This window comes from Mobula birostris, chromosome 6, assembly GCF_030028105.1.
Source record: "Mobula birostris isolate sMobBir1 chromosome 6, sMobBir1.hap1, whole genome shotgun sequence".
Lineage (NCBI taxonomy): Eukaryota > Metazoa > Chordata > Chondrichthyes > Myliobatiformes > Myliobatidae > Mobula > Mobula birostris.
In genome coordinates this window covers 44,175,201-44,202,673 of record NC_092375.1, presented here as the reverse complement: position 1 = coordinate 44,202,673, position 27,473 = coordinate 44,175,201, and the positions used below count along the sequence as shown (strand labels likewise).

Sequence of the window (27,473 nt, the reverse complement as noted above, 5' to 3'; positions counted from 1 at the left end):
ATTCAAATTAATATTGTGGCGTCCATCATTAAGGACCCCACCACTCCGAACGTGCCCGATTCTCATTGTTAACCTTCAGGAAGGAGGTACACACAGTTCCTGAAGGCGCACACACAGCGATTCGGGAACAGCTTCGTCCTCTCTGCCATTGAGCCCTCGAACGCTACCGCACTACTTTTCTATTTCTGTTTTTGCACTACCTATTTAACACTATTCACGGTTTTTTTCTATATTTATCATGTTTTGCAATGTACTGCTGCCGCAAAGTTCACTTTCATTAGCTAAGTATTTTGATTAATGTACTACATTACAAAACATTAATATTTGAGTATTCAAATAATTGCGGGGCTTTGCATATCGTCTTCATGATGTCGGTACCTAAAAACAAAGGCAGATTCGCGACTGCGTTTATATCGGCGGAAGGTATGAAGGACGAGCATCGCTGCGAGCGCAACCTGTTCAGTTCCTTTCTGCCCAACAACTAGTGACGAAACGTTCGGCGCGGCGTTTTATTGGTGCTCAGCTCAGATCCTTCCTCTCTACTAGTTTTTTTTCTTGTTTGTGTTCAGAGGTTAGACACTTTACCGCAAAAGGGGTTTTGAGAAGATCGTAGGACCGGGACGAAACCGGGTTTTCTGCTAAGGTACATGTAAATTCTACGTTTTTGAGGATATTTTGCAGGTTATTATTCTAGCTGAAAGCATGTTTGATCTATTTAATATTACGAGGTCTACTAAGATTATTGATCGTGATAATGCGATATATTGTTCGTGCTTTATTGGGAATAGGTACTAACAAGGCGTTGAGAGATTATAGAAGAGCAGAAATGTCCGCAGATACCGGAGATGTAACAAATCGGAAAAATATTGGAAACACGCAGCAGATCAGGTCGCATCCATGGAGAGAGAAGCAGAGTTAACGAAGGGTCTCGGCCCGAAACGTCGACTGTACCTCTTCCTAGAGATGCTGCCTGGCCTGCTGCGTTCACCAGCAACTTTGATGTGTGTAGCAGAGTTAATATTTCAGGTTGCCGACCAGAAATGTGCCCTAATTTTCTCTTTCCACGATGACCTTCTGAGTGTTTATAACATCTACTTTTATGTGAGAGATTTTAAAAGGTTTGAACATTGATTTTGGCGGTGGAAAGTATGGAAGTACATTATGGCGGAGGCCCTTGGCCCAACCCCCCATCTTAGTTAGGGAGGATGACGATCTTGAATATTTGATGGCTTGATATTTATAGTCAATTATTTTTAGATAACTCTTAATCTTGAAAATATTTTTGAGGCTTTCGTTAAGTTGGTATACAGTTTTTGTAGTAATGGCCTTTCCTCAGTGTGAAACCAAATCGCCCTGGTACTGTATAATTAAGTTTTTGAACATTTTCTTTACTGTCTCGATGTTTTCATGTGGTCCCCAGAACAGTTCTCCCACGTGTGGTAAAAGCAACGTTTTCTACATAAAGTTAACATAATGTCTCCGTTTTGAATTTTTTTTTGGTAAAGGAGTTTGAGAGCTTCACATATTTTATAAACACAATAGCAGCAATTTATGTTAATCTTTCTAGCCAGATTTTCTGCACTTGGTACTTTGATAAAGAATATGATTATGCACTTCGGGTTATTCAATGTATGGAGTCAAAGGTTGAAATCTCATGTTGTGGACATTTGAGAGCATCTAATGCCAATTGCAGCAAAGACATTTTGTTTAGAAGCAATTTCTTCTAATAGTTTTTTGGCCTCCTTAATACCCATGTGTAGAATTCCTAAACGCTTAGTATACAGGATGTAAGATTTAAAAGTGAAAATGTGTTGGAATCACTTTTAGTGTTTCTTATGTTCAACTCAGTTTACAATCATTGTTTTGCTCTGGCTTTCATAAGGAACACTTACTATTAGACATAAGAGTCCATGGTATTACAAGAAAGATACTAGCATGAATAGATGATTGGCTGACTGGCAGGAGGCAAAGAGTTGGCAGAAAGGAGGCCTACTCTGGTTGGCAGCTGGTGACTAGCGATGCTCTGCAGGGGTCGGTATCGGGACTGCTTCTTTTTATGTTATTGCAATAATTTGGATGATGAAATTGATGGCTTTGTGGCGAAGACTGCGGATGATACAAAGATTAGTGCAAGGGCAGATAGTGTTGAGGAAGTAGGGAGTCTACAGAAGGACAGACAGTTTGGGACAATGAGCAAAAAAGTGGCAGTTGGAATATAGCAACACACGTAAAAGTTGCTAGAATAGATGGAATATAGTGTACGGTCATGCACATTGGTAGAAGGAATAAAAGCGTAGACTATTTTGTAAATGGGGAGAAAATTCAAAAATCAGAGGTGCAGTGGGACTTGGGAGTGCTGCAGGATTCCCTCAAGGTTAACTTGCAGGGTGAGTTGGTGATAAGGAAGGCGAATACAATGTTTGCATTCATCTGGAGAGGACTAGAATATAAGAGAAAAGATGTGATCCTGAGGCTTTATAAAGCATTGGTCAGACTGGTCTTTGAGTATTGTGAGCAGTTTTGGGCCCCTTATCCAAGAAAAGATGTGCTCCTCCAGAGGAGGTTCATGGGAATGATTCTGGGAATGAAAGGGTTAACATATGAGGAGCATGTACTTGCTGGAGTTTAGAAGAATGAGGGGGAGATCTCATTGAAAGCTATTAAATATTGAAAGGCTTAGAGTGGAATTGGAGAGGAAGTTTCCTTTCGTGAGTGAGCCTAGGACTAGAGGTCCCAGCCTCAGAATAAAGGGACGTCCATTTAGAACAGAGATGTAGAGAAATTTCTTTAGCCAGAGGGAAAATGAATCTGTGGAATCTATTGCCACAGGTGGCTATGGAGGCCAAGTCATTATGTTTAAAATGGAGATGGGTTGAGTCAAGGTGTCAGATGTTACGAGGAGAAGGCATGGGAATGTGATTGAGAGAGATAATAAATTAGTCATGATGAAATGGCAGAGCAGACTTAATTGGTTGAATGTCCGACTTCTGCTTCTATGTATGGTCAGACTGCCGGATCACAGTGGATCAGGTAGTATTTGTGCAGGGAAATGGACAGTCGATGTTTCGAGTCAAGACCATTCATTGGATTGAAGGATCCAGATAACAAGTGTTGACCTGAAATATCAACTGTCCATCTCCTTCCAGAGATCAAAGTCAAAGTGAAGTTATCAAAGTACCTATATGTTACCCTAGCAACACTCACTAAGTGCTGGAGGAACTTAGCAGGTCAGGCGGCATCTGTGGAAGAGAGTAAACAATTGATGTTTTGGGCCGAGACCCTTCTTCAGGACTGATACATACTATATGTTACCAAATACTACCTTGAGATTACTTTTTCTTGAAGGTGTTTACAGGGGAAAAAAAGACGTACCAAACAAAAACAAAACAGCTGATTGTGGATTACAAGAGGAATGGAGATACCAATGGGACTGTGGTTGAGAGGGTGAGTAGTTTCAAGTTCCTCAGTATTCACATCACCAATGATCTCATCTGGAATGTACACACTGGCTGTGTGCCAACAACAGCACAGCAGCGTCTCTTCCACCTCAGGCGACTGAAAAAGTTCGGCATGAGCCCCCAAATCCTCAAGACCTTCTACAGGGGCCCCATTGAGAGCATTCTGTCTGGCTCCATCACCGCCTGGTATGGGAACTGCACCAACCTTGATCGCTGGGTACTGCAGAGTGGTACGGACAGCCTAGTGCATCTGTGGATGTGAACTTCCCTCCATTGAGGACATTTATAACAGTAGGTGCATAAAGAAGGCTTGGAAGATAATCGGGGACACCACTCACCCCCAGCCATAAACTGTTTCAGCTGCTTCTGTCTGGTAAATGGTACCGCAACATTGAAGCCAGGACCAACAGGCTACGGAACAGCTTCTTTCTACAAGCCATTAGACATTGTGACGGAAGATTTTTACTCCCTTGTGTTGCGGGACGGATGTATCATTTAAATAATTCAAATCAATTCAAAGTAGAATTTTATGAAAAATTATTCATGAGTAGACAAAGTGACAAACAACTGACAGCTAATGTGCAAATGATGAATTGTGCACATAAAAATGAGTTGTAAAGGATCCTTGAAAGTGAGTCTGTAAGTCATAGAATCAGTTCAGAGTCAGGGTGATTGAAATTATCCTTTCTGGAACAGGAGTCTGATGGTAGTAGGGTAATAACTGTCCCTGGGAGCCTAAGCTTCTGTACCTCCTGCCCAGCGGTAGTATAGAAAAGAGACTGGCCCATTTGGTGGGGGTCTTTAATGATGGATGCTATTTTCTTGTCGCAGCATTCCATGTAAATATCCTCAATGGTGGGAAGGGCTTTGACTGTGATGGACTGGGCTGTATCCACTACTTTCTGTAACCTTCACCATTCCCGGGCACAACTTTCCATGCTGAGCCATGATGCAACTAGTTTGGATACTTTATACTGTGCATCTGTAGAAGATTGTCGGAATTCTTTGTGACATGCCAGGAATGCATAAACTTCTAAGAAAGTAAGGGCACTGTTGTGCCTTCTTTGTGATAACACTTAGTTGCTGGTTCCAGGAAATATTCTCTGATATATCAGCGCCAAGAAATTTAAAGCTACTGCCTTCTCCACTTCCATTCCCGGAATGAGCTTCATCCTCCTGCAGATGATAATCAGCTCTTAGGTTTTGCTGACGCTGAGTGAGGGACTAGTGTTTTGGCATCACTTAACCGGATTTTCTCTTTCTATATTTTAATTAATATTATATAAATTGCATAAATACAAATACAAAATTCATTAGGATACAAATAAGTAATATAAATTGCATTACATTTAAAACACAGTATCCCATATTCCAAATCAATCGTAGAAAAAAAATTGAATTATGAAATGAAATAAGATAAAATAATTGTATTTTATTAGCAAAAATCTACCCCCACTACCAAAATGTGCTGGTTGGTTAAAGAAAAAGAGAAGGAAAAAAAGAGATACCTTTACAATTAATATTATAATAATAATATAATAATATAATGGCTCAGATCCATACTTTAATAACAGTTCAAAGATTATGAAAATAACTCAGAAAGGGTCCCCATAACATTAGAAAATCACGTTTTGAACCAGAAATCGAACAATGAATCTTCTCTATATCAAGGCATAACATAACATCAGATAGCCATTGAGCATGAGTGGGCGGGGCAGTCTCCTTCCACTTGAGCAAGATCACCCTCCTGGCCATAAGAGACATAAAGGCCAATACCCGCAAATTAGATGGCTTCAGTTTTGTCGCGCTATCCTTGACAATACCAAACATGGCAGTCAAAGGATTGGGCTTAAAAGTAACATTGAAGAGTACAGAAAAAGTTTGAAATACATCTTTCCAAAATTTTTCAAGGCTCAGACATGTCCAGAACGTATGAATTAGTGTGGCCATTCCATTAGTACATCTGTCACAGTAAGGGGAAATATTTGCGTAGAAACGAGAGAGCTTGTCTTTAGACATATGAACTCTATGTACCACTTTGCATTGTAATAGAAAATGACGAGCACATAATGATGAAAAATTAATCAATTTTAAAATAATCTTCAGCTCTCTTCAGATTTGAAAATCTGTAAATCCTTTTCCCAGTCTCCTTTAAATTTGTCTAAATAGGCCTTTTTCAGTCCCAATAGCAGACCATAAATGTAAGATATTGAACCGTTGTCAAAGGGTTTCAGATTAAAAATTGTATCTATTATCCTTATCTGGACTTGTAGGAAATGTATGTAATTGAGATCTTTAAAAATCTCTAAGCTGTAAATATTGAAAAAAGTGGGTATTGCGAAGGTTAAATTTCGTTGAAAGTTGCAAAAAAGAAGAGATTCTCTCCATCAAACAAATGCTAAAATCGTTTAATACCCTATCTATCCCATTCTTTGAAAGATAAGTCAATTAAAGATGGTTTAAAAAACAATTAGAAAAGATGAGGCTCGAGAGGGAGAATCTCAATAAACCAAAATGTTTTCTGAACTGTAACCAAATCCTCAAAGTATGTTTGACCACCAGATTGTCAGTTAGCTTATTTAAAGATAAAAGAAGTGAGGATCCAAGTAAAGAAATAATGGAAAATTTCATAATAGACTTGACTTCCAAAGAAACCCATATAGGGCAATTCTCATGGTTAATGTAATATATCTAGAACGTAATATTTTGTATATTAATTGCCCAATAATATAAGCTAAAGTTGGGTAAGGCAAAGCCACCATTCTGTTTGTTTTTTTTTGAAGGTGAGCTTTATTTATAAGAGGTTTGGTATTCTTCCATTTATAAGAAGAAAGAATTGAATCCAAAGAGTCAAAAAAAGTTTTAGGAATAAAAACAGGCACAGCTTGAAAAGAGGTATATAAATTTAGGTAAGATATTCATTTTAATAGAATTAATTTGGCCAATCAATGATAGATAGAGAGGCGACCAACTAGAAAGTGCTTTTTTAACTTAATTCAATAAAGTTAAAAAATTTTCCTTTAATAAATCTTTATATTTCTTAGTAATTGTTACTCCTAAATACATAAATTGCTTTTGTTAAATTTTAAAAGGAAGGTTAATATTAGTTGGTATTAAATTGTTTAAAGGAAACAGTTTACTTTTATGTAAATTTAGTTTATGTCCTGAGAACTGACTAAAATTAGTCAGTAAACGAAACACAAATGGTAAGGAGGTTATAACATTAGATAGAAAAAGCAATAAGTCATCAGCATAGAGCAACACTTTATGGATAGTACCTCTCCTTAAAATACCAGTAATCTCTTTAGACACTTGAAAAGCAATTGCTAAGGGTTCTAATACCAAATCAGAAAGCAGAGGGCTCAAAGGACAACTTTGTCTAGTTCCACGGTGGAGTTTAAGGGGTTTAGAATTCTGAAGATTAGTAAGGACCCGAGCGGAGGGAGATAAATAAAGTAATTTAATCCAATGAATAAAATTAGGTTCAAAATTACTTTTTTCTAAGGATGTAAATTCTATTCAACTCTGTCAAAGGCCTTCTCTGCATCCAAAGATATCACACATTCCGATATTTCCTTAGATGGAGAATGCATAACATTTAACAAAGGCCATATATTAAAATTGGAATATCGCTTTTTAATAAATCCTGTCTGATCATCTGAATCTATAGAAGATAAACTATTTTCAAGTCTGCGATCCAACACTTTAGATAAAATTTTAGTTATCAAAACTGAGTAAAGAGATAGGTCTATACGAAGAACATTCAGTAGGATTCTTATTCTTTTTGAGAAGAAGCGAAATGGAAGCTTCGTAAAAAAGACAGCGGTAATCTTCCTACCTTAAAGGAATCTGTAAGGGTAGAACATAAGTGTGGTATAAGGGAGGAAAAAGCCTTATAAAACTCTGCAGAGAATCCATCGGATCCTGGGGATTTCCCAGAATGCAATTCTTGAATAGCCTGAGCAATTTCCTCCTGGGAAATGGGTTAATCCAATTGCCTACGATCATCTATTGAAAGATTAGGAATATTCACTTGATCTAAAAAATTATTCATTGCAATATTATCCTTAACAGAGTCAGAACTATACATTTTGAAATAAAATTCCCTCAAAGTGTCATTAATTTCAAAGTGGTCAGTTGTCATATAACCATATAACAATTACAGCATGGAAACAGGCCATCTCGGCCCTTCTAGTCCGTGCTGAACTCTTACTCTCACTAATGTCCCCATTAATTTTAGGTATTTCTTTAATTTGCCACTTGGCTAAAAATGGCTTCAATTGATTAACCGGTAGCTTACCAGTTTTATCTCCGTGAATATAAAATTGACTTCTATCTTTTATAAGCTGGCTTTCAATAGGATGGGTTAAAAGAAGATCATATTTAGTTTTGGTTTCAATACGTCTCTTATATGTTTCAGGGTCGGGTATCGAAGCATATTTATGGTCCAGTTTTAACTGAATAGCTAGTTCGTTTCTCTCTTTGTTAGCTTTTATAATGATATTTGCAGTATAAGACATAATTTGACCCTGGATATATGCTTTAAAAGTATCCCATATAATAAGACAAGACGTCTCTTCCAAAGTATTTTCTTCAAAAAAAAAAGTAATTTGATTTTCCATAAGTTTTAAAAAGTCCTCATCGGATAGCAGAATTAAATTAAATCGCCAAAATCTACTCATAGGGATAGAACCAGGGAGATTTAAAGATAGAAGTACAGGAGAGTGGTCAGAAATAGCAATCTCTTTATATTCAATCGATTGAACCAATGGAATCATTTGACTGTCAATAAAAAAATAATCAATCCTGGTATAAGAATGATGGGCATGAGAGAAAAAAGAATACTCCCTGTCCGTCGGATGAAGAAAATGCCAAACATCAACTATACCACACTTAGTTAGAAAGGGTTGGATAAACAAAGCTGATTTATTAAGTGTGGCTGGTTTGACAGATAAGTGATCTAATACTGGATCTAACCAGCAGGTAAAATCTCCTCCCATCACAAGAGAGTAAGTACACAAATCTGGCAAACAATCAATTTACTGTCTAAACTCGCTGATACAATAACAAATCGACCATTAGGATCCGAAACAACTGTATGCTGAACAAAGGAAGCTATTATCTACAAAAATCAAAACTTCACGTGATTTTCCATCAAACGAAGAGTGGAACTGCATACCCTTCCACCGAGTAAACAAATGTAAGCTATCACAGTTGCGTATGTGTGTTTCTTGTAAGAAAATAATGGGTGCTTTTAATTTTTTAATATAAGCAAACACTTTGTTCTGTTTAATGGGATGATTCAGCCCTTTCATATTCAAACTAAATAAGTTAGTATTTTGAACCATTTTAAATAGAAATCATTATGTAATTAAAATATCTGGCCATAAGTTATAAAAACTAGAAAGCAAACCGTAAGGTAAGGTAGTCAAAGAGGCAGTCATATAACCGACCCAACACAGCTCCCAGAGAGAAATAGGCCCTACTCCCTCCCCCACCCAAAGCAAGAAAGCTGACCAATAGACAATCAGCGAGCTTAACAAATAAGTTCCCTCCCCAAAAAATCCTGTTGACAGAAACTCCGATCCTACAAGGTCAAATATGTCCCTACCAAGACACAACATAAAAAGAAAAATAACTCAGAATTCAGAAATATAAAAGGATTAGTTTAAACAAATTCAAAGAAAGCTGTATTAAAATAAAGCCTCAAAAAGGGATATAATAAAAAAGTATTAAAAAAATGCAACAAAAAACAATATACGAACAACCAAAACATAGGCTTATTGAAACCTTATTTCAAATTCATATTAACAGAGGAGAAAATTGATCAAATAAGAAATATAACAGTTTTAGGCTTCATCCTTCAGAAACTCCTTTGCGTTTTCAACCAACTTTATTCTTTTTCGCAATCTGTTTTCTTCAAATCAATACTCAGATGGGTGGGAAACAGAAGGGATGGTTTAGATTAGATTAGATTACGAGGACACTCAGTCCTCGTTTATTGTCATTTAGAAATGCATGCATTAAAAAATGATACAATGTCGCTCCAGAGAGATATCACAGAAACACAGGACAAACCAAAACTAACATAATTATAACATATAGTTACAACAGTGCAAAGCAATACCGTAATTTGATGAAGAGCAGACCATGGGCATGGTAAAAAAAAATGGCTCAAGTCCCGATAGCCCCATCATCTCATGCTGAGGGTAGAAGGGAGAAACTCTCCCTGCCTCCAAGCGCCGCAAACTTGCTGATGCGTTGGAAGCACCGGACTGCAGCCAATTCTGAGTCCGTCCAAAAACTTCGAGCCTCCAACCAGCCCTCCGACACCGAGCACCATCTCGGCCGAGTGCTTCAACCCCGCCCTGGCCGCCGAGCAACAAGCAAATCCGAGGACTCGGGGCCTTCCCCTCTGGGGATTCTGGATCACACGGTAGCAGCGAACAGCAGTGAAACAGGCATTTCAGTAGTTTCACTGGATGTTCCTCCGTGCTGTCACGTCTGTCTCCATCAAATCAGGATTGTGCACAGATATCATTCACCGGAGTGGCTGCTGCGAGCTGCATCGCGCCTCCATCTTCTCCTCCTTCATAAGGTGCAAATCCTTTATCATAAAATTTCGACATAACTTCTTTATATTTCATATGATCAGCCGTAACTTCAGGCGAATAATCTTCCACAAATCTGACCTTGTAACCATGGAAGTCAATCATTCCTTGTCGACGGGTATGGCGAATTAAAAGGTCTTTATTATGAAATTCATGAAAACTTAGAGTGACCGACTTGGGTCTCGCAGCCGACGACAATGGCTTGGAAGTCGGCGAGTGAAAAGCTTGATCAAGCTTCAACTCAGAAGTCAGTAGAACAGGGAGTAGCTTTTTCGGAAAGTTTGCAAAGAACTTTGTAGGGTCAGTGCCTTCAATTGATTGAAGACCTAGAATTCGCAAGTTATTTCTCCTGTTTCTATTTTCTAGACTGATAATCCTTTTCATAATTTTTTCATTGGTTAAGGATAACTCTTCGCAGAGGTTAGATGTATCTTCAACGTCCTCTTCAAATGTCACCAGTTTTGCAGTATTTTCCTGAATTTGGTTCTCGTGCTCAGTTAAAGTTTGTTGGATTGTATCCAATTTGCCATTAAGCTGTTGAAACTCCTTGGAGAATTCAGATTTTTGCCGTTTAAGGAAGTCACTGATTGATTCCAAAGTGACTGGGGATTCGTCTTCTGTTTCTCTTTCTTTTGCAGAAGCTTTTGCTCTTTTCCCAGCCATAGTAAAGCAGTATTAAAGTATTATAATAAGGTTTCAAAAAAAACACTGGTAGGAGACAATAAGGTAAAAAGGGTAGGAGTAATCTAAAATGTTGATACTCCATCAGCTGCCAGCAGGGCTCTCGTGACTCAACCAGATTTTCAGTCTCTCTAAAATTCATCAGAATCTTTGATTTGGCCAACAATAGTGGTGGAGAAGTTATAAAGTATGTGTTGAGTATTTAATATTTCAGTAATATTTGAGTAACATGTTGATAAATCATTCTTTGCTTAAATAATTTATTACCAGTTGTATGTAAAGGTATGTAACTAGTATACGTCATCATGCCACCATGTGATATGTGCATGCTTCACTTAAAGTAAACACAAAGATACACTTCAGGTACATTATTTTGGATTCCCTTGTTTCAATTAGTTTTCATGTTTTAGAGTTATAAAACATAACAGTACATGTTTCCCCTGCCATCCAAAGGTAGAGTGTTCCTATGAAACGGTTCATAAGCTGGAATGTTGTAAAGTGAAGAAGCAATTACCATTTATTTATATGGGAAAAATTTGTGAGCGTTTGCAGACCCAGAAAATAACCTACCTAATCAGCCAAATAACACATGAAACCTAAAATAACAGTAACATAGTAAAAGCAGGAATGATATGGTAGATACACAGCCTATATAAAGTAGAAATACTTTTCTACAATCATTGCCGCACTGTTCTCCATAGCGAAAATCTCATGCAAGCGCTCTCGGCAGAAACACTCTCTCCAGTAACCCTTAAGCTATGAAGCTGCCAAATCATACCAAATAACACTTAAAAAATACACAGCCTATATAAAGTAGAAATAATGTATGTACACTGCAGTATCACTTACCGGAATCGAGAAGACAGCGCCGAGCACACTGATGATTGTGTGTTAGGCTGGGTCGTCGGAGGTTGGGGTGGTGCAGTGATCCCCAACCTCCGGGCAGCGAACTGATACCGATCCGCAGAGAATGCAGCTGTAGCTGGGACGCACCAGCACATCTTTAAGAAAAAAGCCGAAATAAACAAGCTAATTAATTAGGTGCTGCCCGGCACGTAAATGTCGGCCCAGATCAGAGGCAGCGTAATTGACAATGGCCTCTGATCTGGGCCGACACTTACGTGCCGGGCAGCACCTAAAGCTTGTTTATTTCGGTCTTTTTCTTAAAGATGTGCTGGGTGCGTCCTGGCTACCGCTGCATTCCCTGCGGCAATGTATCGGTCCGCGGCCTGGTGGTTGGGGTGGTGGGATACTGGGTTGACATCTCATCGTTGTCTGTTTCCATCAGGGCAGGCAGGTCATCTTCTACTATGTTTGCTTGCCTCGATGTCAAAGTTTGAGGTTCATCGTCTGCTGTGGCTGATGTGGAAGGCTTGAAAAACGATGGCATGCTTGACTGCTTAGCCTCATGCATTTTACTATCATACAGTTCTTTGTAAGCACTCAAAACCGTCCTGCAAATATGCCCTAAACCGACATACCCTTTCAAAATTAAAGTTGTACTATTCTGCAATCATTGTGGCGAAAATCTCATGCGGTTGCTCACATTCAGTTCCTGGACAACTTCACTTTCGGTCCATTCGCTACTGCATGTGGTTTCGATTATTTTCCTTTCCTCTTCCAATTGCATCGGCTCTTCATCTATCTGTTTTTGCTCATGGGATGCCAAACCTCTTTATCATCATCTTCGTCAACTTCCACAAGCCAAACTCACTTTGTTCTTACTTTTTTCACCACGATCGAAACGCTTAATTATGTCTAGTTTTACGCTAAGTGTAACACCCTTACAAGCTCTTTTAGGCTTTTCCGATACCTTAGAACTCATCTTGCTAATGGCTGCTCAGAGGCACGTGTTTAAGCAAAGCCGGCTAGAATGCAGTTCCGGGAGAGGAGCTTTGCTGTTCGGGGCGCGCGCTGCCTTTCTTCGTAACAGTGAAAACACCTTCTGTTAGCGAAAACAGGTAACTGATAAAGGTCTTTCGTAACAGCGAGGTTTCGTAAAGCGAACGTTCGAAAAGCAGCGGACACCTGTATGCATTTTAAGTTGTTGTGAAGGGAGTGGGGTATGGAGTGCAGATCATTTTAACCATAACATTTCATTACTGCTTTATCTATTACATCTTTTCGTGAGTTAGATGAGTTTTGCTTTATTTTAAAATGTTTTAGTGAATTTTACAATTCAATTCTCTTAATTTTTTAGTTTCAAATCATGGTAATATAAAGCAAGGCAAATAAGTCTCCAAACTGACTGAGTAACCAGCTAGAGTTAGTTGAGTGAAGCCGGGTATATATATTGGTACAGTACAGATATTATGGACTTTAAATCTCTGAACTTAATGAAAAGCACTGTGTATATTTGCATTGGGTTTTTTCGGTAAGCTACTAGTGACGATAGATTTAAAATATTTAGGGTAATGAATATATGTAAGAGGTGACATGTTGCAGCTGTAGTATACTAAGACTACATCTGCCTGCGTTTACACGAATTTTGGTTTGGAGATGATGAGCTGGAATCAGAGATTCTGATCCTATGGTGCACTTGAGAATGAGAGCATTCCTGGTAACAGTGCACACTCCTTTAGTTAATTACTGTATACTTTATCAGTCAAGGGGATAAGAAAGTATGCCTCTGAGTTGGGACAGCTGTGAGGATCCAGGAGTTAGTGTTTGAAGAGTTGCAGTCCCTACACTTGCCCAATGGATACAAGCTTCATTCCAGTCTATGCAGATAGAGCAGAACTTGTAGATGGATGAGCCAACTGCCCCCAGAGTTCATTCTTATGCCTTTGCCCCATCTTTTGAATATTTTCTTGCGGCATGTCAGAAATATTTCAGAAATATTTACATTGCATTTTATTTTGATGTCATGTTGACCTCTGCAAACTTAGAAACAAATCCGTAATATATAATAATGTGGACAAAAATATACATGGTCTGAGAGGGATCTTGGGTGCGAATTCATGGCTTCCTGAAAGTAAATGGGGTAGAAGAGAAGTTACCTGGGATACTTGCCTTCATCTGTTGGGGTGTTGAGTATAAAAGTTGGGAAGTCATATTGCAGTTGTCTGAAACTATGGTTGGGCCACAGGAGAGGTTAAACAAATTTTGATAGTTTTCTTTGGAGCATCAGGGCTGAGGGGCAACCTGATAGAAATCTATAAGGTTATGAAAGGCGTGTATAGATAGATAATGAAAATCCTTGACCCAGGGTTGAAGTTACAAATAACAGAGGGCGTAGCTTTAAGGTGCAAGGTGGAAAGCTTAAAGGAGATTTACAAGGAAAATATTTTACACAAGAGAGTGGTAGATGCCTGGAACATGCTGCCAAGTAAAGTGGTGGAAGCAGATACAATAACATTTGTGAGGCATTCAGGTAGGCACGTGAACAGGCAGGAAATGAGAGATGCAGAACATGTGCAGGTAGATGGGATTAGTTTGGGTGAGTATTATGGTCAGCATAGACATCGTGAACCAAGGGGCTTATTCCTGTATTGTACCTTTCTATGTTCCATGTTCTATACATCTGATAGTCTTATATCTAAATAATTTTTGTATATGAATGTGCAGAAGCAAATATTAGAATTTTACACTTGAACGTTATTATTTTACTCTGACCATTTGGTAGATGCTTTAAATGCTCAGTTTACTCTCTTCTAACCAATTGTTAATTTCTTTTCAGGATGATGTATATCTCAGCTGTGGTGTGTTCCTTGTTGCTTGTTCCTGTTGGTAAGTTATTCTCTGGATGAGGTTGATGTTAGATGCTTCAGTAGCCTCCTCACATTGCTGCATTGCTACTCAAGACTATATTTCCTCAACATGGAGCACAGGACAAAGAACAGTACAGGTCCATTAGCCCATGATGATGTGCTGACGTTTTAACCTATTCCAAGATTAATCTGTCCTTTCTCACCCACATTGTCCTTCATTTTTCTTTTATCTATATGCCTATCTAAAATATACCTAATGTATCTGCTCCTACCGGGCAGTGCGTTCCATGCACTTAAAATTCTCTTGTGTTTAATTAAAAACCACCTCAGACATACCCTTAGACTTTCCTCTAATCACTTCTTAAACTCAGTCCCTTGACTAACAAAGGCCAACACATCATAGACCTCCTCAGCTATCCTATCAACTTGTGTGGCAACTTTGAAGGATCTATGGATATGGATCACAAGATCTATCTATTCCTCCACACGATCAAGAATCCTGCCATTAACCTTATACTTTGCTTTCAAGTTCAGTCTTCCAAAGTTGAACTTCATCCGCCTCTTCTCAGCCCAGCTTTGCATTGTATCAATTTCCCATTGTAACCTGTGACAGCCTTCTACACCATGCACAATACCACCAACTTATTAACATGCTGTTCCAATTCCACATCTAAGTCATTTTTATAAATATTGAAGAGCAGAGGTCCCAGATCAGATCCCTGTGGAACACCATTAGTCACAGACCTACAGGCAGGATACACTCTATGTACAATCTTCTGCCTTCTGTGGACAAGCCAATTCCAAATCCATGCAGCCAAGATTCCCTGAATCCCATGCTCCTGACTTTTTGAATGAACTTACCATGGGAAATCTTGTTGAATTCCGTACTAAAATCCATATACACTGCGTCCACTGCTCTAACTTCAACAATTAGTTTTGTTGCTGACTCAAACAAGTCAATCAAGCTCATATAGCATGACCTGTTCCTCACAAAACCATGCTAATTATCTCTAATTAGGCTGTGTTTCTCCAAGTGCTTATAAATCCTCTCCAAAAGTTTGCCCATCACTGATGTAAAATCACTGCTCTGTAATTCCCAGGGTCATCCCTATGACTTCCTCCTTGAACAAAGGAATAACATTTGTCATACTCCAATCTCCTGGCATTACTCCTGTGGCCAGTGAGGATGTAAAATCATCACATACAGTAATATTGAAGATCATTTCTAAGACCTTTAATTTTTGCCAAAGAGGCAAATAAGTAAGTGACAACATAATTCTGCCAAAGCTGGTATTGAAAGGCCCAGGGCAAGCATTCAAATTTTGTTAATGTGTGAAAATTTCAGTTGGAGTTTTAAGAGATCTGTGCTTTTATTTCTACCTAATAGACTGTTAAGTTTGTAATCATAATACCACATTACCTTAAACAGTTTATTTTCCATATTGTCAGCTTATGGAATCAACTGGGTCAATTTATATTGAGGCTGTGGTAGAGATCCTTGTTGTTAAGCTTAGCAGTTTAACATGACAATTATTAGTTTTATTGCTAAATATCTAAAAATTCAGTGATCAGGATTTTAACAGTGGTCAATTGTCATTCCAACCTGATAGGACAACAGGTTATGTTCTTAGACTGCATATTTTTCAACCCTTTCTGAATCCAACTCTCAAACCCATAGGGAATGTTACTATACCTCAAGAAATCTGGCCATGACTCAAAACAAATTGCAAAATATAACAACAATGCAAAGCCATGTTATTAACAAACTGAAAATACAGAATATTGCCCTGTTTGATTTTTATTATAGCCTGTGACAGAAATGAAACGAAAGGATGTGGACAGCCAAGTGAATTGAAACTGTGGATTTGTGGTCCCTTTTCAGACAAACTGATTGGGTGAAGTTTTAAATTGTCAGCACAAGGACATGGGCTCAAAGTCAGTAGAGTCCTAGAATTTCCAGATCAGACTCCAATCATGCCATGAGGTTTTGTAGTAATTCTTATCCAACTTTTGTTCAAGCAGAGTGATGATTTTGTGCAAGTTAGATCTGCTGGGAGCAGTGTTCTTCTGTAGCATAGAAAACATCCTGTAAATTATAAATGTGAGTGCAACAGTGTAATGTTAAAACCCAGCAAAGTACAGACTAATATTTAGACAAGAAGGTGTTGGATGGATACAATTAACTTTTTAAAGATAAATGGAATCAATCAAATTGGAGAAACTGGAAAATTCTGCAGATCATCCTCGTCCATTGCCCAAGTTCTTAAAGTGAGATGAATATCAGGCAAGGAATTTTCTGAAAGCAATTTGTAAGTGGAAAAATATACCCTTTTCAGACCTGTGTTAACAATAGAAAAGCTGGTCAGCTGAAACGTAAGTGAACATTTGAAATTTTTTTTCGAGAAGGTTTTGTTTATAACTACATTATTTCTATCCTTTATTCAGGTGCATTCAGAGTTGAGTGTGAGCAGAAACCAGCTGCAGAAATTGGAGGATCTGTCACCTTCGAGTGTTCATTTGATTGCAATGGCCAATGTACTCCAGCAGTGAAATGGGAGAAGAATCCTGGCTCTGAAATTTTATATGAGTACAAAGAAAGTAAAAGTGATTTCAGCAACCAGCATGCCAACTACTCAAAAAGAATTCAAGTTGATGAAAATTCAATCAATAACGGCAAAGCATTTCTTACATTGAAGAATGTTAATCTTTGGGATGAAGGAGATTACATGTTGTTTGTTAGCACTGATGGTGGATATGGAAAAGCAGTTGTTCATCTGCCTGTTTGGGGTATGCCACATATCTTGCTCTGCTCTCAGTGAGGGTGAAATACACTTTAGTTTCATTTTTTTAAATTGTAATGACAATAGTGGCAAGAAATAAAAGGGTATGTTTTACTGATTAACACTACGTTTTACAGAAGACAGCAGCCTAACAATATTAAAGCATTGTGTTGCATTAAAGCTCATTGTAACCAAGTCTCTGAATTTGAAATAGGGTGACTTGGCCAGAATTATCAGTTGAAGGTCAGCGTGGTTTTTCCTGGAAATAGTACCAAATGCAATTTACTCCTTGTTAAATCAATTTTCAATTGCACAGTGTTGGAAAAAGTAGCAGCACTCTGCTGTTAGGCTCTGGCAATTAAAAAAAACATCACTTGTAGCAGTAAAACACATTTTTCCTGAGTTTATCAATGCCATCATTGGGTATAGTCAAGGTAGAGGTTGATCGATTAGTCAGGGCATGAAGGGATACTGGGAAATGGATGTGCTATGATGGAATGGCGGAGCTGACTTGATGTCCTATTTCTGCTCCTATATCTTACGGGTCTTATCATCTAGACTGATGCAGTGGCATCATAGCTGACAGAGCTAATCAAGTCCTGACAGACATAGTTACTAGATCTTTTGCAGGTCAAGTGAGCAACCCACCTGACCTTCCTCTAACCAGTCTATTTGTTGCTGATACAGTTTATAAGCTGTTGGTGACAAAGCCCTGTGTTCAGATTGAGGATACAATTATGTTGCATGTTCCGTAGTTCTATAACATTAAATTGGGCAGCCTTAGTACAGTTCAAGCAACACACACAAAATGCTGGTGAAACCCAGCAGGCCAGGCAGCACCTAGTCGACGTTTTGGGGCCAGACCCTTCAATCCTGATGAAGGTCCTGGGCCCAAAGTGTCAACTGTACTCTTTTTTTTCTCTTTCCCATAGATGCTGCCTGGCCTGCTGAGTTCCTCCAGCATTGTGTGTGCGATGCTTGGATTTCCAGCATGTGCAGATTGTCTCTTGTTTGTGTTACCACAGTTCAAATCTGCCCAGTTGTAAGCACTGCCAGCTTTCAGAGTGCTAGGATTATGTTCCATCAGAATCAGTAACATTGTATTTTAACCTAAGGACCAACCTATGTTCAGTGAGTGATGTATATGGACATCCCAGAATATTATTAGGTAGAGCTCAAAAGGAAACATCCATCAGGTGAAAATACAATATAGGAATGTGGGCTAGGTCATATGCTACAGACAGTATTAAGTTATCACTTGATAGAACACAGTTATATCTCTTCAGAAACAGTTGGACAGGTGCACAGATTGGAAAGGTTTAGAAGTTTATGGACCAAAGACAAAACTGGTTTAGCTTGGAGGGAGCATATTGGTCAGCATGGACCAGTGGGGCTGAATGGCCTGTTTCTGAGATAAGTGAAAGTCTTTGTAGTTTTACATCATACATCATGAATATCACCATCCTTGATGAGAAGGCAACTGTGAAGACCAAAGACAATACTGAACCATCTACGGTCATCTTCTGAAATAGCACGTGTATGATTCTTCTCTGCCTCCTCTTGAGGTCTTTACCATCTGTAAACTAGTCTTCAGTTATTTTCATTCATTTCTTCATTCAATTAAGTTGATGGGCAATGATGGTAAATATGCCAAATCCCAGGCTCTCTACCGCAGCTGAGGGCAAAGTGGAGAGACCTTTGCAGAAATTACACCCTATCATCTTTAGGTAATAAAGTGACAAACATTTCCCCATAGACTGAACGGTATAAGAACAATCACATAATTCTGTAAAGCTTATGACTCTTCCCTGATACCTTGGCATTAGTAGCATTTCTACAAGAAAAACACACTTAGAAATAGTTTTATGAGTAAAAATAGAACTATATTTTGGTTTGATGGCAATGGATGGAAAACCAAAACTGTTAAACAATATACGAATAGCTAAGGCTTCTAGCTAAAGGTGTGAAAATGCAGTATTTAATATTATAGCAGTACCAGATCAGATATGAAGTGACGACAAAGATGGAGTTCTGCCCAGTAGCTATTAAATTTATTTATAACACCATCACATAACAGCCTTTTATAGAACAACTATTGCTAGTCTCTAGTCCCAAAGGAATGGTGATTGCAGAATTCACTGTTTGGTTTGACTGGAACCCACATGGCACCAACTATTCCCTGGCACTGCATCTAGTGACTATTACTGATTTGTATATTGTATAACTTCCATTTCTATTTGAACTGGCTATTTAGTATGGCTACTTGACGAGGAGTCTTAAAAAAAAAATTGATGAAATGTTCCTTGAACATCTTGTGAGTGATCCTGGCTCAAATACATCGAACACTCTTCTGATAACTCATGCAACACACATCAAAGTTGCTGGTGAACGCAGCAGGCCAGGCAGCATCTCTAGGAAGAGGTGCAGTCGACGTTTCAGGCCGAGACCCTTCGTCAGGACGTCCTGACGTCTTCCTAGAGATGCTGCCTGGCCTGCTGCGTTCACCAGCAACTTTGATGTGTGTTGCTTGAATTTCCAGCATCTGCAGAATTCCTGTTGTTTTCTGATAACTCATGGTCAGTTTCTTCAGTAGGACCTGACAAGTGAATCTTCCAAGTTGGCCCAGGTGAATGTTGAAAGCTCAATTTCATTCATTTAAACTATTACAAGGGATGAAGTATAGCTTAATGTTATTCTAAACTGGTATCTGCATACTTACTTGGCAAGATTATTATTTTCCTGTGTGTGCTGAATGCATCGGATCACTTCAGCACAGCACAGAAGAAAAGAGTTTGGAAGATTATTCACCAATGAAGGTGCTTGCTCAGTCTTTGCTTCATTTGTTATAAGAAGGAAGCTAAGATGTGCAGGTTATTTTCAATTGCAGCCCAGTTTATTTAAACTTAATTCCTCTATCAAGAAAATCTGCCTGAGAATGCATGTGGAATCAATGTAGAAAAAGTGCCATCTTATTTATTTATAAACTTTATGTACCTACGATGCTCACGGAACAATGTGTTTATGAAAACAAAGTAAGCCAATGGAAAGGAGTAAGACCATTGTCTTATTTTGTTGCACATTTTGGGTAACTTTCAACTCATTCCAATAGATATTTATTTTCTCCAGAATATACAGATCTTGATTATCAGCAAAGTATAGGGAATATCTTAAATATATAATTTTGCAGAGGGTTATTGCTTTTCTAAAAACTGTAACATTTTGTATTGAAGCATTTCTGTGTGATTTGTGTTCTTGTTGACTAGCTGTAATTTGTGTTACTTTTATCTTGGTAGCTAGTACAGATGGCATCCATGTTTTCTGGGATTCCGATTCAGATGTGCTGTCATGCCGGTCTTCAGGGTGGTACCCTGCTCCAGAAGTTACGTGGAGGGACAAGCTTGGGAATGCATTGGCAGTGCATAATGAAATAAAATTGAGGGAAACTGATGGATATTTCAACGTGACAAATGATTTGAAAGTAATTGATAAGATGAATCACTATATCTGCTCCATGATTCATAAATGGATGGTCAAGCCAAAGCAGACTCGAGTGATATTCTCAGGTAGGTTTATTTCTAAAATTGTTACTTTTGAAAGTGTTAAATGAACATAATAATCAGTAAGTATATCAGTACAGCTTATAAAATTATACAGTGGATTCTAGTTAATTGGGCTTTCAGTTAACTAGGGCAGCTGTTTATTTAGGACAACTATTAAGAGCAAAAACTAATTGAGAAAATAGCCAGGTACCCTTTGTTTATTTGTGACACCATGCCCCTTAATTAGGACAGGAGACTTGCTGAACAGGTTCTAACTAGCACTTGTGTGGTTGTTAGACGCTACATCATGCTTAAGGGTGAACTGTTTTTATTTAGCATCAGTTTTGTGTGTTTGTGTTCAAAAATCAGTGATTTTTGTCACTGATAGTTGTCAAGAAATAAGCAGTCAGGCAATTCAGAACTATTTTGATCAGTGAGGTGTCAAGCAAGAAATGGTGAGAGTGAAAAATGAAATTATTTCATTACTTCAACAAGTTAGGAACTACTGAGAATTTGAAGGTATGGGCAGTCATCTTGAATGTTACAATGCAAATGAAGATTTGGAGTATCCATTCAGCAAAAACATTGTATGAAGGCAGTTCATCATCTGCAGTAGGTGTCTGCACTGATTTTGTTCATTGCATACACTGAATGAATTCCTCTGTTGATAACTATTAAGAACCAATACAGAGTTTTATAGTACTGTAGTAGCATTGGTAGTCTTCCAATTTGTTCCATATTTCAGTTAAATACATAATTTGTTACTCAGTTTGTGTTTTTTACACCTTTTTAATGATTTCCATGAAACCTCGGCTAATTGGGGCAGCAGGTTAATTGGGCTAAAATGTACTGATCGTGATGTGCCCCAATTAATGGAACCCATTGTACAAGGAGAAACAAAGGAAGAACAAAAGTGTAGAAACTGAGCAAGGCTGAAAATAGAGGAAATCTGGAAATATTTTAAGTAATGTTGTGTTATTTAATCATAACCTTTTAGTACAATCACTAGAAATTGCATTCCATAGATTTTTAAATCAGAAATTAAAGCCCAGCTTGAAATGTTAAGAAAAGGGCAAATTAAATAATGCTTATTAAGAATTAAGTGATAGTTTTGGGAGAATTCTTGACAATTTCACAAGTAACTGGATTAATGTTTAATTACAATAGTTATTTAAAGTCAGTGCAGAGCTGGCTTAAGTTCAAGTAAATCATTAGAAAAACAGCACAGTGTTATTGAACATAGATTTAATTTTGTGCTGAGTATATTAGTGATTGTTTCCAGGTTACATTGCATTGCATTACATCAGGAATTTGTAACCAGACTTTCTGTTGGAATTTGCACTTGTAGGTTAATATTGCAATGTCATTTTCCAGTGTTGTAACTTGATTTGTCCGAAATGACCATCCTCATTCATTCACAGGTATTCCAGCTTTTACCATTGCTGAACATGCCTCTGTTACACACTCAGTTTTTGTTCTTTTCCAGTTTCCCACATAGCAGTCTGGACGCTGCCTTCCATTTCTGGCGGGTGAACATGATTGACAGAAGCACACTTTATAAATTTAACTATGGTTCAGGCTTTATGAAGCTCTTAGCGTGACCTAAAGAGAAAATATTTTTTAGGACATCATTCTTGTGAATCATGAGGGTATGCTAGCGCAATAAGTGCAGCTTCAATGAGCATCACTACAAGTTCACAATTAGATAATCATAGGAATTTGGTTATAATGCTGCTATTGAAGGTGTTCTGTTACCCAGTATTGGTTGGAACAAAAACAAAGAAAATGGCATAAAAGCTACAATATGGGAGCCGTTGGAATGTGAGAACACAAAGGAGATGCCATCCAATAGAACAAGCCTAGGTCAGGCTTATGGACAGACAAAAGAAAATGAACCAATATCCCAGAGCCACCTGGCCTGATTTTACATGGATAAAGTGTGTTACCCAAAGTGGTAGGATTCAATTTTGAGTCGGCACATGCCCAGATAGAAGATGAGGTGTTGCTCCCTAATCATGCATTGGGTTATTTTGAGCAGAAGACTTTGTTATCTCTTCCTAACTGCACCCATTGAATCATCTTACCCTGGCCTCCTCTTACCCTATATACTCCCTTTGTTCTGTTCATCCCTCTGTCACTTATCCCATACCTTGACACCAAACTGTGTTCTCCCCTTCTCCAGTTCCAACAAAGGGTCTTCACAATTATATATTAATCCTTTTTCCACTTTTCTGATCTGCAGCACATTTCTGGCACTTGCTCTTTTTATTTTGTATTGAGTTAGAAAGCTTATTTGTTATTTCTAATTATAATTTAAAAACTAGATTTTTTTGCATGCTGAGATTAAACTGTTGCACGCTCTAACAGTTTTGGAGGAGGAACATCAAGAAACAAGAAGTACATTCAGATTCAGATTAATTTATTTATCACATGTACATCGAAGCATACAATGAAATTTGTCGTTTGTGTTAACAACCAACACGACCCAAGGTTGTGTTGGGGCAGCCCACAAGTGTTGCCACACATTCCGGCACCAATATAGTATGTTCACTATGATCAGCAGAACAACCCAAGCAACAACACCAACAACAAAGCAAAAAAACACAGCAAGAGAAGTCCCTTTCTCACCTATCAATACACACACACACACACACACCCCCCTCCAACCCCAGGACTGGCCACCTCTGAGCCTTTGACCCCAGTCCTTGGCCTCGAACACTCAGCAGGCATAGACATTGTGCCTCTAACCCTAGTCCCTAGCCTAGACTCACGAATGTTGAGCCAGCAACTTCCGAACACACTGATCAAGGGGCTTCAAATTTCAGGGCTTCAACCTTCAGGCCCCAATTTTTGAACTCGCTGATTTTGCTCTTTGACCTTTGGTGTTGACCCCAGGGTTGACCAATCACATGGGATGTTCAACTCTGAGCATAGACCTCCAGACTCGCATGGACTTCCGAACCCAGGGCTTGGCGGCCTGGGAGGGTCACCAACCCTACATCTTTGGGACCAGCCAACCACAGTCCTTGACCATGGGGATAGCTGATCTTCATCCTCAGTGCTTCAGCCTGGACTATGACCACCAACTCCTGCCCTCACTCTTCATTTACAGGCCCTAACCTTTATCTCCCCGGCATCTATGCCCCGAAACCCAAACCTGACCTGTAATTGCTCAATGTCCCCAAAACCATTCCTTAGCCTCAAAGGAATAAGTCTGAGCCACAACTTGACAGACATCATTGCTTGGCACCATTTTGACTTGGTACATTAAATTAAGCATATATAGAACTTTGAGTAAATACAAATGAACCTATTTTGGGAAAATAATTCCACTTGAATACAGTACTGCAGAGATGGATTAACTAAATTTGGCACAATTATCTGGTTGTAGATCATGAGAAACTTTAGAAATTGTTAGTAATGCAGAATGACTGACAACTGTTTTCTGGTTTTCACTAACCAAGTGGTTTCCATCACTGAGAATTTTCAGGTAAGGTAACGATTTTGTTGGTAGGAATGCAGAAAACTGAGGAAGTGCACAGTGTAAAATTGAGTGCAATTGTTGTACTGTGTTTTAGAATGATCAATGCTTATTTTAAACCTGAATATGAAATAATCTAAGGCTAAATAAAAGATACAGAATTACAATCAATTTAAGATTATTTCATTATGATAGCCCTGCTGATGTATACACAGTATTAGCAGAATAAATGTTGACTTTTGTTCCCATTTGTATTTTCAGATGGAAAACACCTTATCCGTGTGGATAATGGAGAGAAGCCATCAGATTTATAATTGAAAAGATGTGTTTCTCGAAACAGTCATACGCTCGCAGCAAAACTTCCAAAGTTTATTGCTTCTTAACTATAATAAATCCTTTCGGTGGTTGGATGTATCTAAGGCTGAATTTGGGGGAAATGTAACAAGGGAGAAATGTAACAAGGAATGTCCATCTTTTACCTAAACTTGATTCAGAGTACATTCGGCCCTCCGTATCCGCAGGTTCCGCATACGCGGACTCAACCAACCGTGGATTGAAAATACTCGAAAAAAATTCCAGAAAGTTCCAAAAAGCAAAATTTGAATTTGCTGCGCACCGAGCATTATGCGAATCCACGTGAATGAAGTGATATGCCCTGCTGTAGCCTTCTGCCATTTCACAGATCCTCAGTCTCTGTCCAGCACTCAGTTGTGCACTGTTTACTCTGCGTCTCGTTTGTTTTGCTACTTGTGTAGTGAGTGAGAGGAAGGAGTTTAAGGCTAGTAAGGGATGGCTAGCTGGGGTGGGGGGGGGGGGTAGTGTGGTCCTGGAACCAGTCCCCTGCGGATACTGAGGGATGACTGTAAACTCTTCATACTCTGGAGCTTGTCCGTTTTAATGATGCTTGAATTTCAGACAGGCAAAGAGCAACATGCAGAGAACTTGTGGTCTACAGATCATAAGTTGAATTTCTCCCACCAGTTACTACTTCTTTTGATACATTAAAGGAAGAGATTTTAACCCTGGCCAACCTTACTTACCCTTTCTCTCTGCAGCTGGGATCTTACTGATTCAACTTACTTCCTTTTTGTCTCCAACAGCCCTTTTTAAAAAGTTAGTTGTTACGTGAGCAACTTTTGTCTCCAACCTACCATGGACATTCCACTCCACCCTGCCTGCCCCTCCCTCCTCTCCACCCTGCCTGTCCCTCCCTTCTCTCCACCCTGCCTGCCCCTCCCTTTCTCTCCACCCTGCCTGCCCCTCCCTCCTCTCCACCCTGCCTGCCCCTTCCTTCTCTCCACCCTGTCTGCCCCTCCCTTCTCTCCACTCTCTGCTTAGTTTGTTATTTTTTCCGGTTTTGGAACCTTAATAGGGATGGCTGGATATGCCTCTCTGCTCAGTGATATTATTTGACTTACTGTTTTCTTATTTCTGGTTTTTTGGTTTAAAAACATTTGCAGCTTTGTTAATCAAAATGGCTAATCCAATATATGTTAAGGTTGAACTAAAACTAGTTTTCTTGCTGGATTTTATGGTCACATAGTAAGACCCTTAGAGGTGTTGTTGCAGCATTGGAGTAAGGGATTAAGGAATTACCACTGCTAGTGGAATTGGTAGATGTAGGTTTGGTTTCAATATTTAGGTGAATTTTGTATATGTGTATAGATGGGAGGTGCACGGAGGGCCATGGCACATTGATGGGACTAGACAGAATAAATTGGTCTGGTCTAGATAGGCTGAAGGACATGTCTCTGTGCTGTAGTGTTCCTACTATAAGTGACTGTAATTAACCAAAATTAGAGCAATGTGATTTTATATCTCTGGTAGATGAAAACAAAACTGGAAGAGGTGATAGATTTTCAGGAAGACCACTCATTTGAATCATGGTCAGTGAGTGGTCTCTAAAGTGGGGTAAATTTTTCGGGTTGGAACCAACTCTGTGAATCAAGTATTGTGATTTGTGTATATCTGAAGACTGTTAGGTAAGAGCAAGTAAAAATACTGCTTGGTGGTATGTACAAGTGTACATAGCCATAGCTATATGCTGTATACTGTTTCTACGATTATTACTGAAGAAAGTTCAGTCTACAATTATTTGCAAAGATGGAAACATGAGGCATTTTATTTTACTTCATTTTAATTCCTTTCCTCTTTTCCTGTATTTAAGTGATTAATAAAAATAATTGAATTAATTAATTGAATAGGATTGTGAAATGATTAATACAAGGATCAGGTGTTATTTTGATTAATGTCTTCAATTACATGAAAATCTCCAGGTCCAAATGCAAAACCCTCATGTATTAAGAGAGGGAATTTTGAAAAGGCAGGTTGCACACCACCCTGATGATTTAATTCCTCCTGTATTATCATTGCAAAGTCTAGTTTCTGGAATGTTCAATATCTGAAGCAGGCACTGAGATTTTCTTGCTTTAGAGAGCAGTACATAAGTACATCCTTAATGTTGTAGACTGAGCATGTATACACAAATGCCCATAAATCCATTGTGCAGTTTTCTGGATGATGATCTTGCCTACAATCTCTTTTTACCAGCATAAACCCTAACTAGAAGAGTACCTTTTCAAAAGTAGTTAGTGTTGCAGTAAACGTTGATCTTTGTCACTAATGCCTTCATCATATAAATGAATAAAGAAAAATACATCAGAATCTGATCATCATCTCCATTATTTGATAGTTACAATAAGCCACTTTGAAATGGAATCACATATGTTCCTCACGGGAGAAGCAGCTTAGTGAACACTTAGAACCAGGGAACAATGTTAAGTAGGCACTGAATACTGTAACTGGAGCTAAAACAAAATGTCAAAGAACACCAATGCAGGAAAGATACAGTGAACTTACTTTGCAAACCATATTTCATATCACTGAGATTGACATTCAGGCTGTGAAAGACAGGTTGAAAAAATCCAAGGACATTGAGAGAACCAGCCATTGGTTTCTATGAAAACAGCCCTGAAGAAAAGGACTGCAGCTGTGTTCTTGTATCTGTAATTCAACTCCTGAAGACTCTCAAGCAATGCTCAAGTTCATTCTGAATATATTGCCATCGAATTTCGTCCCATGGATGAGCCTGAACTACTGCTGCTGTCCATAATTGACACCATGGATACATGGAGGCGGTTGTTAAATGAATGACAGGATCATGAAATGTTTTCACCATCACAAGGGAAATCCCTGACCTAGAATCTGCTCAAG

General features: G+C 38.6%; 1 protein-coding gene across 2 annotated transcripts; it reads left to right on the top strand.

Moving 5' to 3' along the window:
- The first annotated feature begins 536 nt into the window (after nt 1-536).
- On the top strand, nt 537-26,924 carry LOC140199004 (butyrophilin-like protein 8). Of its 2 annotated transcripts, XM_072260376.1 has the most exons (6): nt 539-643; nt 3,346-3,444; nt 14,430-14,479; nt 16,906-17,247; nt 20,534-20,803; nt 24,522-26,924. In XM_072260376.1, the coding sequence occupies exons 2-6, from the start codon at nt 3,413-3,415 to the stop codon at nt 24,572-24,574; spliced, it is 747 nt and encodes a 248-aa protein (XP_072116477.1). In that variant the 5' UTR covers nt 539-643; nt 3,346-3,412; the 3' UTR covers nt 24,575-26,924. The 2 variants fall into 2 exon arrangements, with proteins under 2 accessions (XP_072116478.1, XP_072116477.1); XM_072260377.1 differs by lacking the exon at nt 3,346-3,444 and having other exon boundaries at nt 537-643.
- Nucleotides 26,925-27,473: the final 549 nt, after the last annotated feature.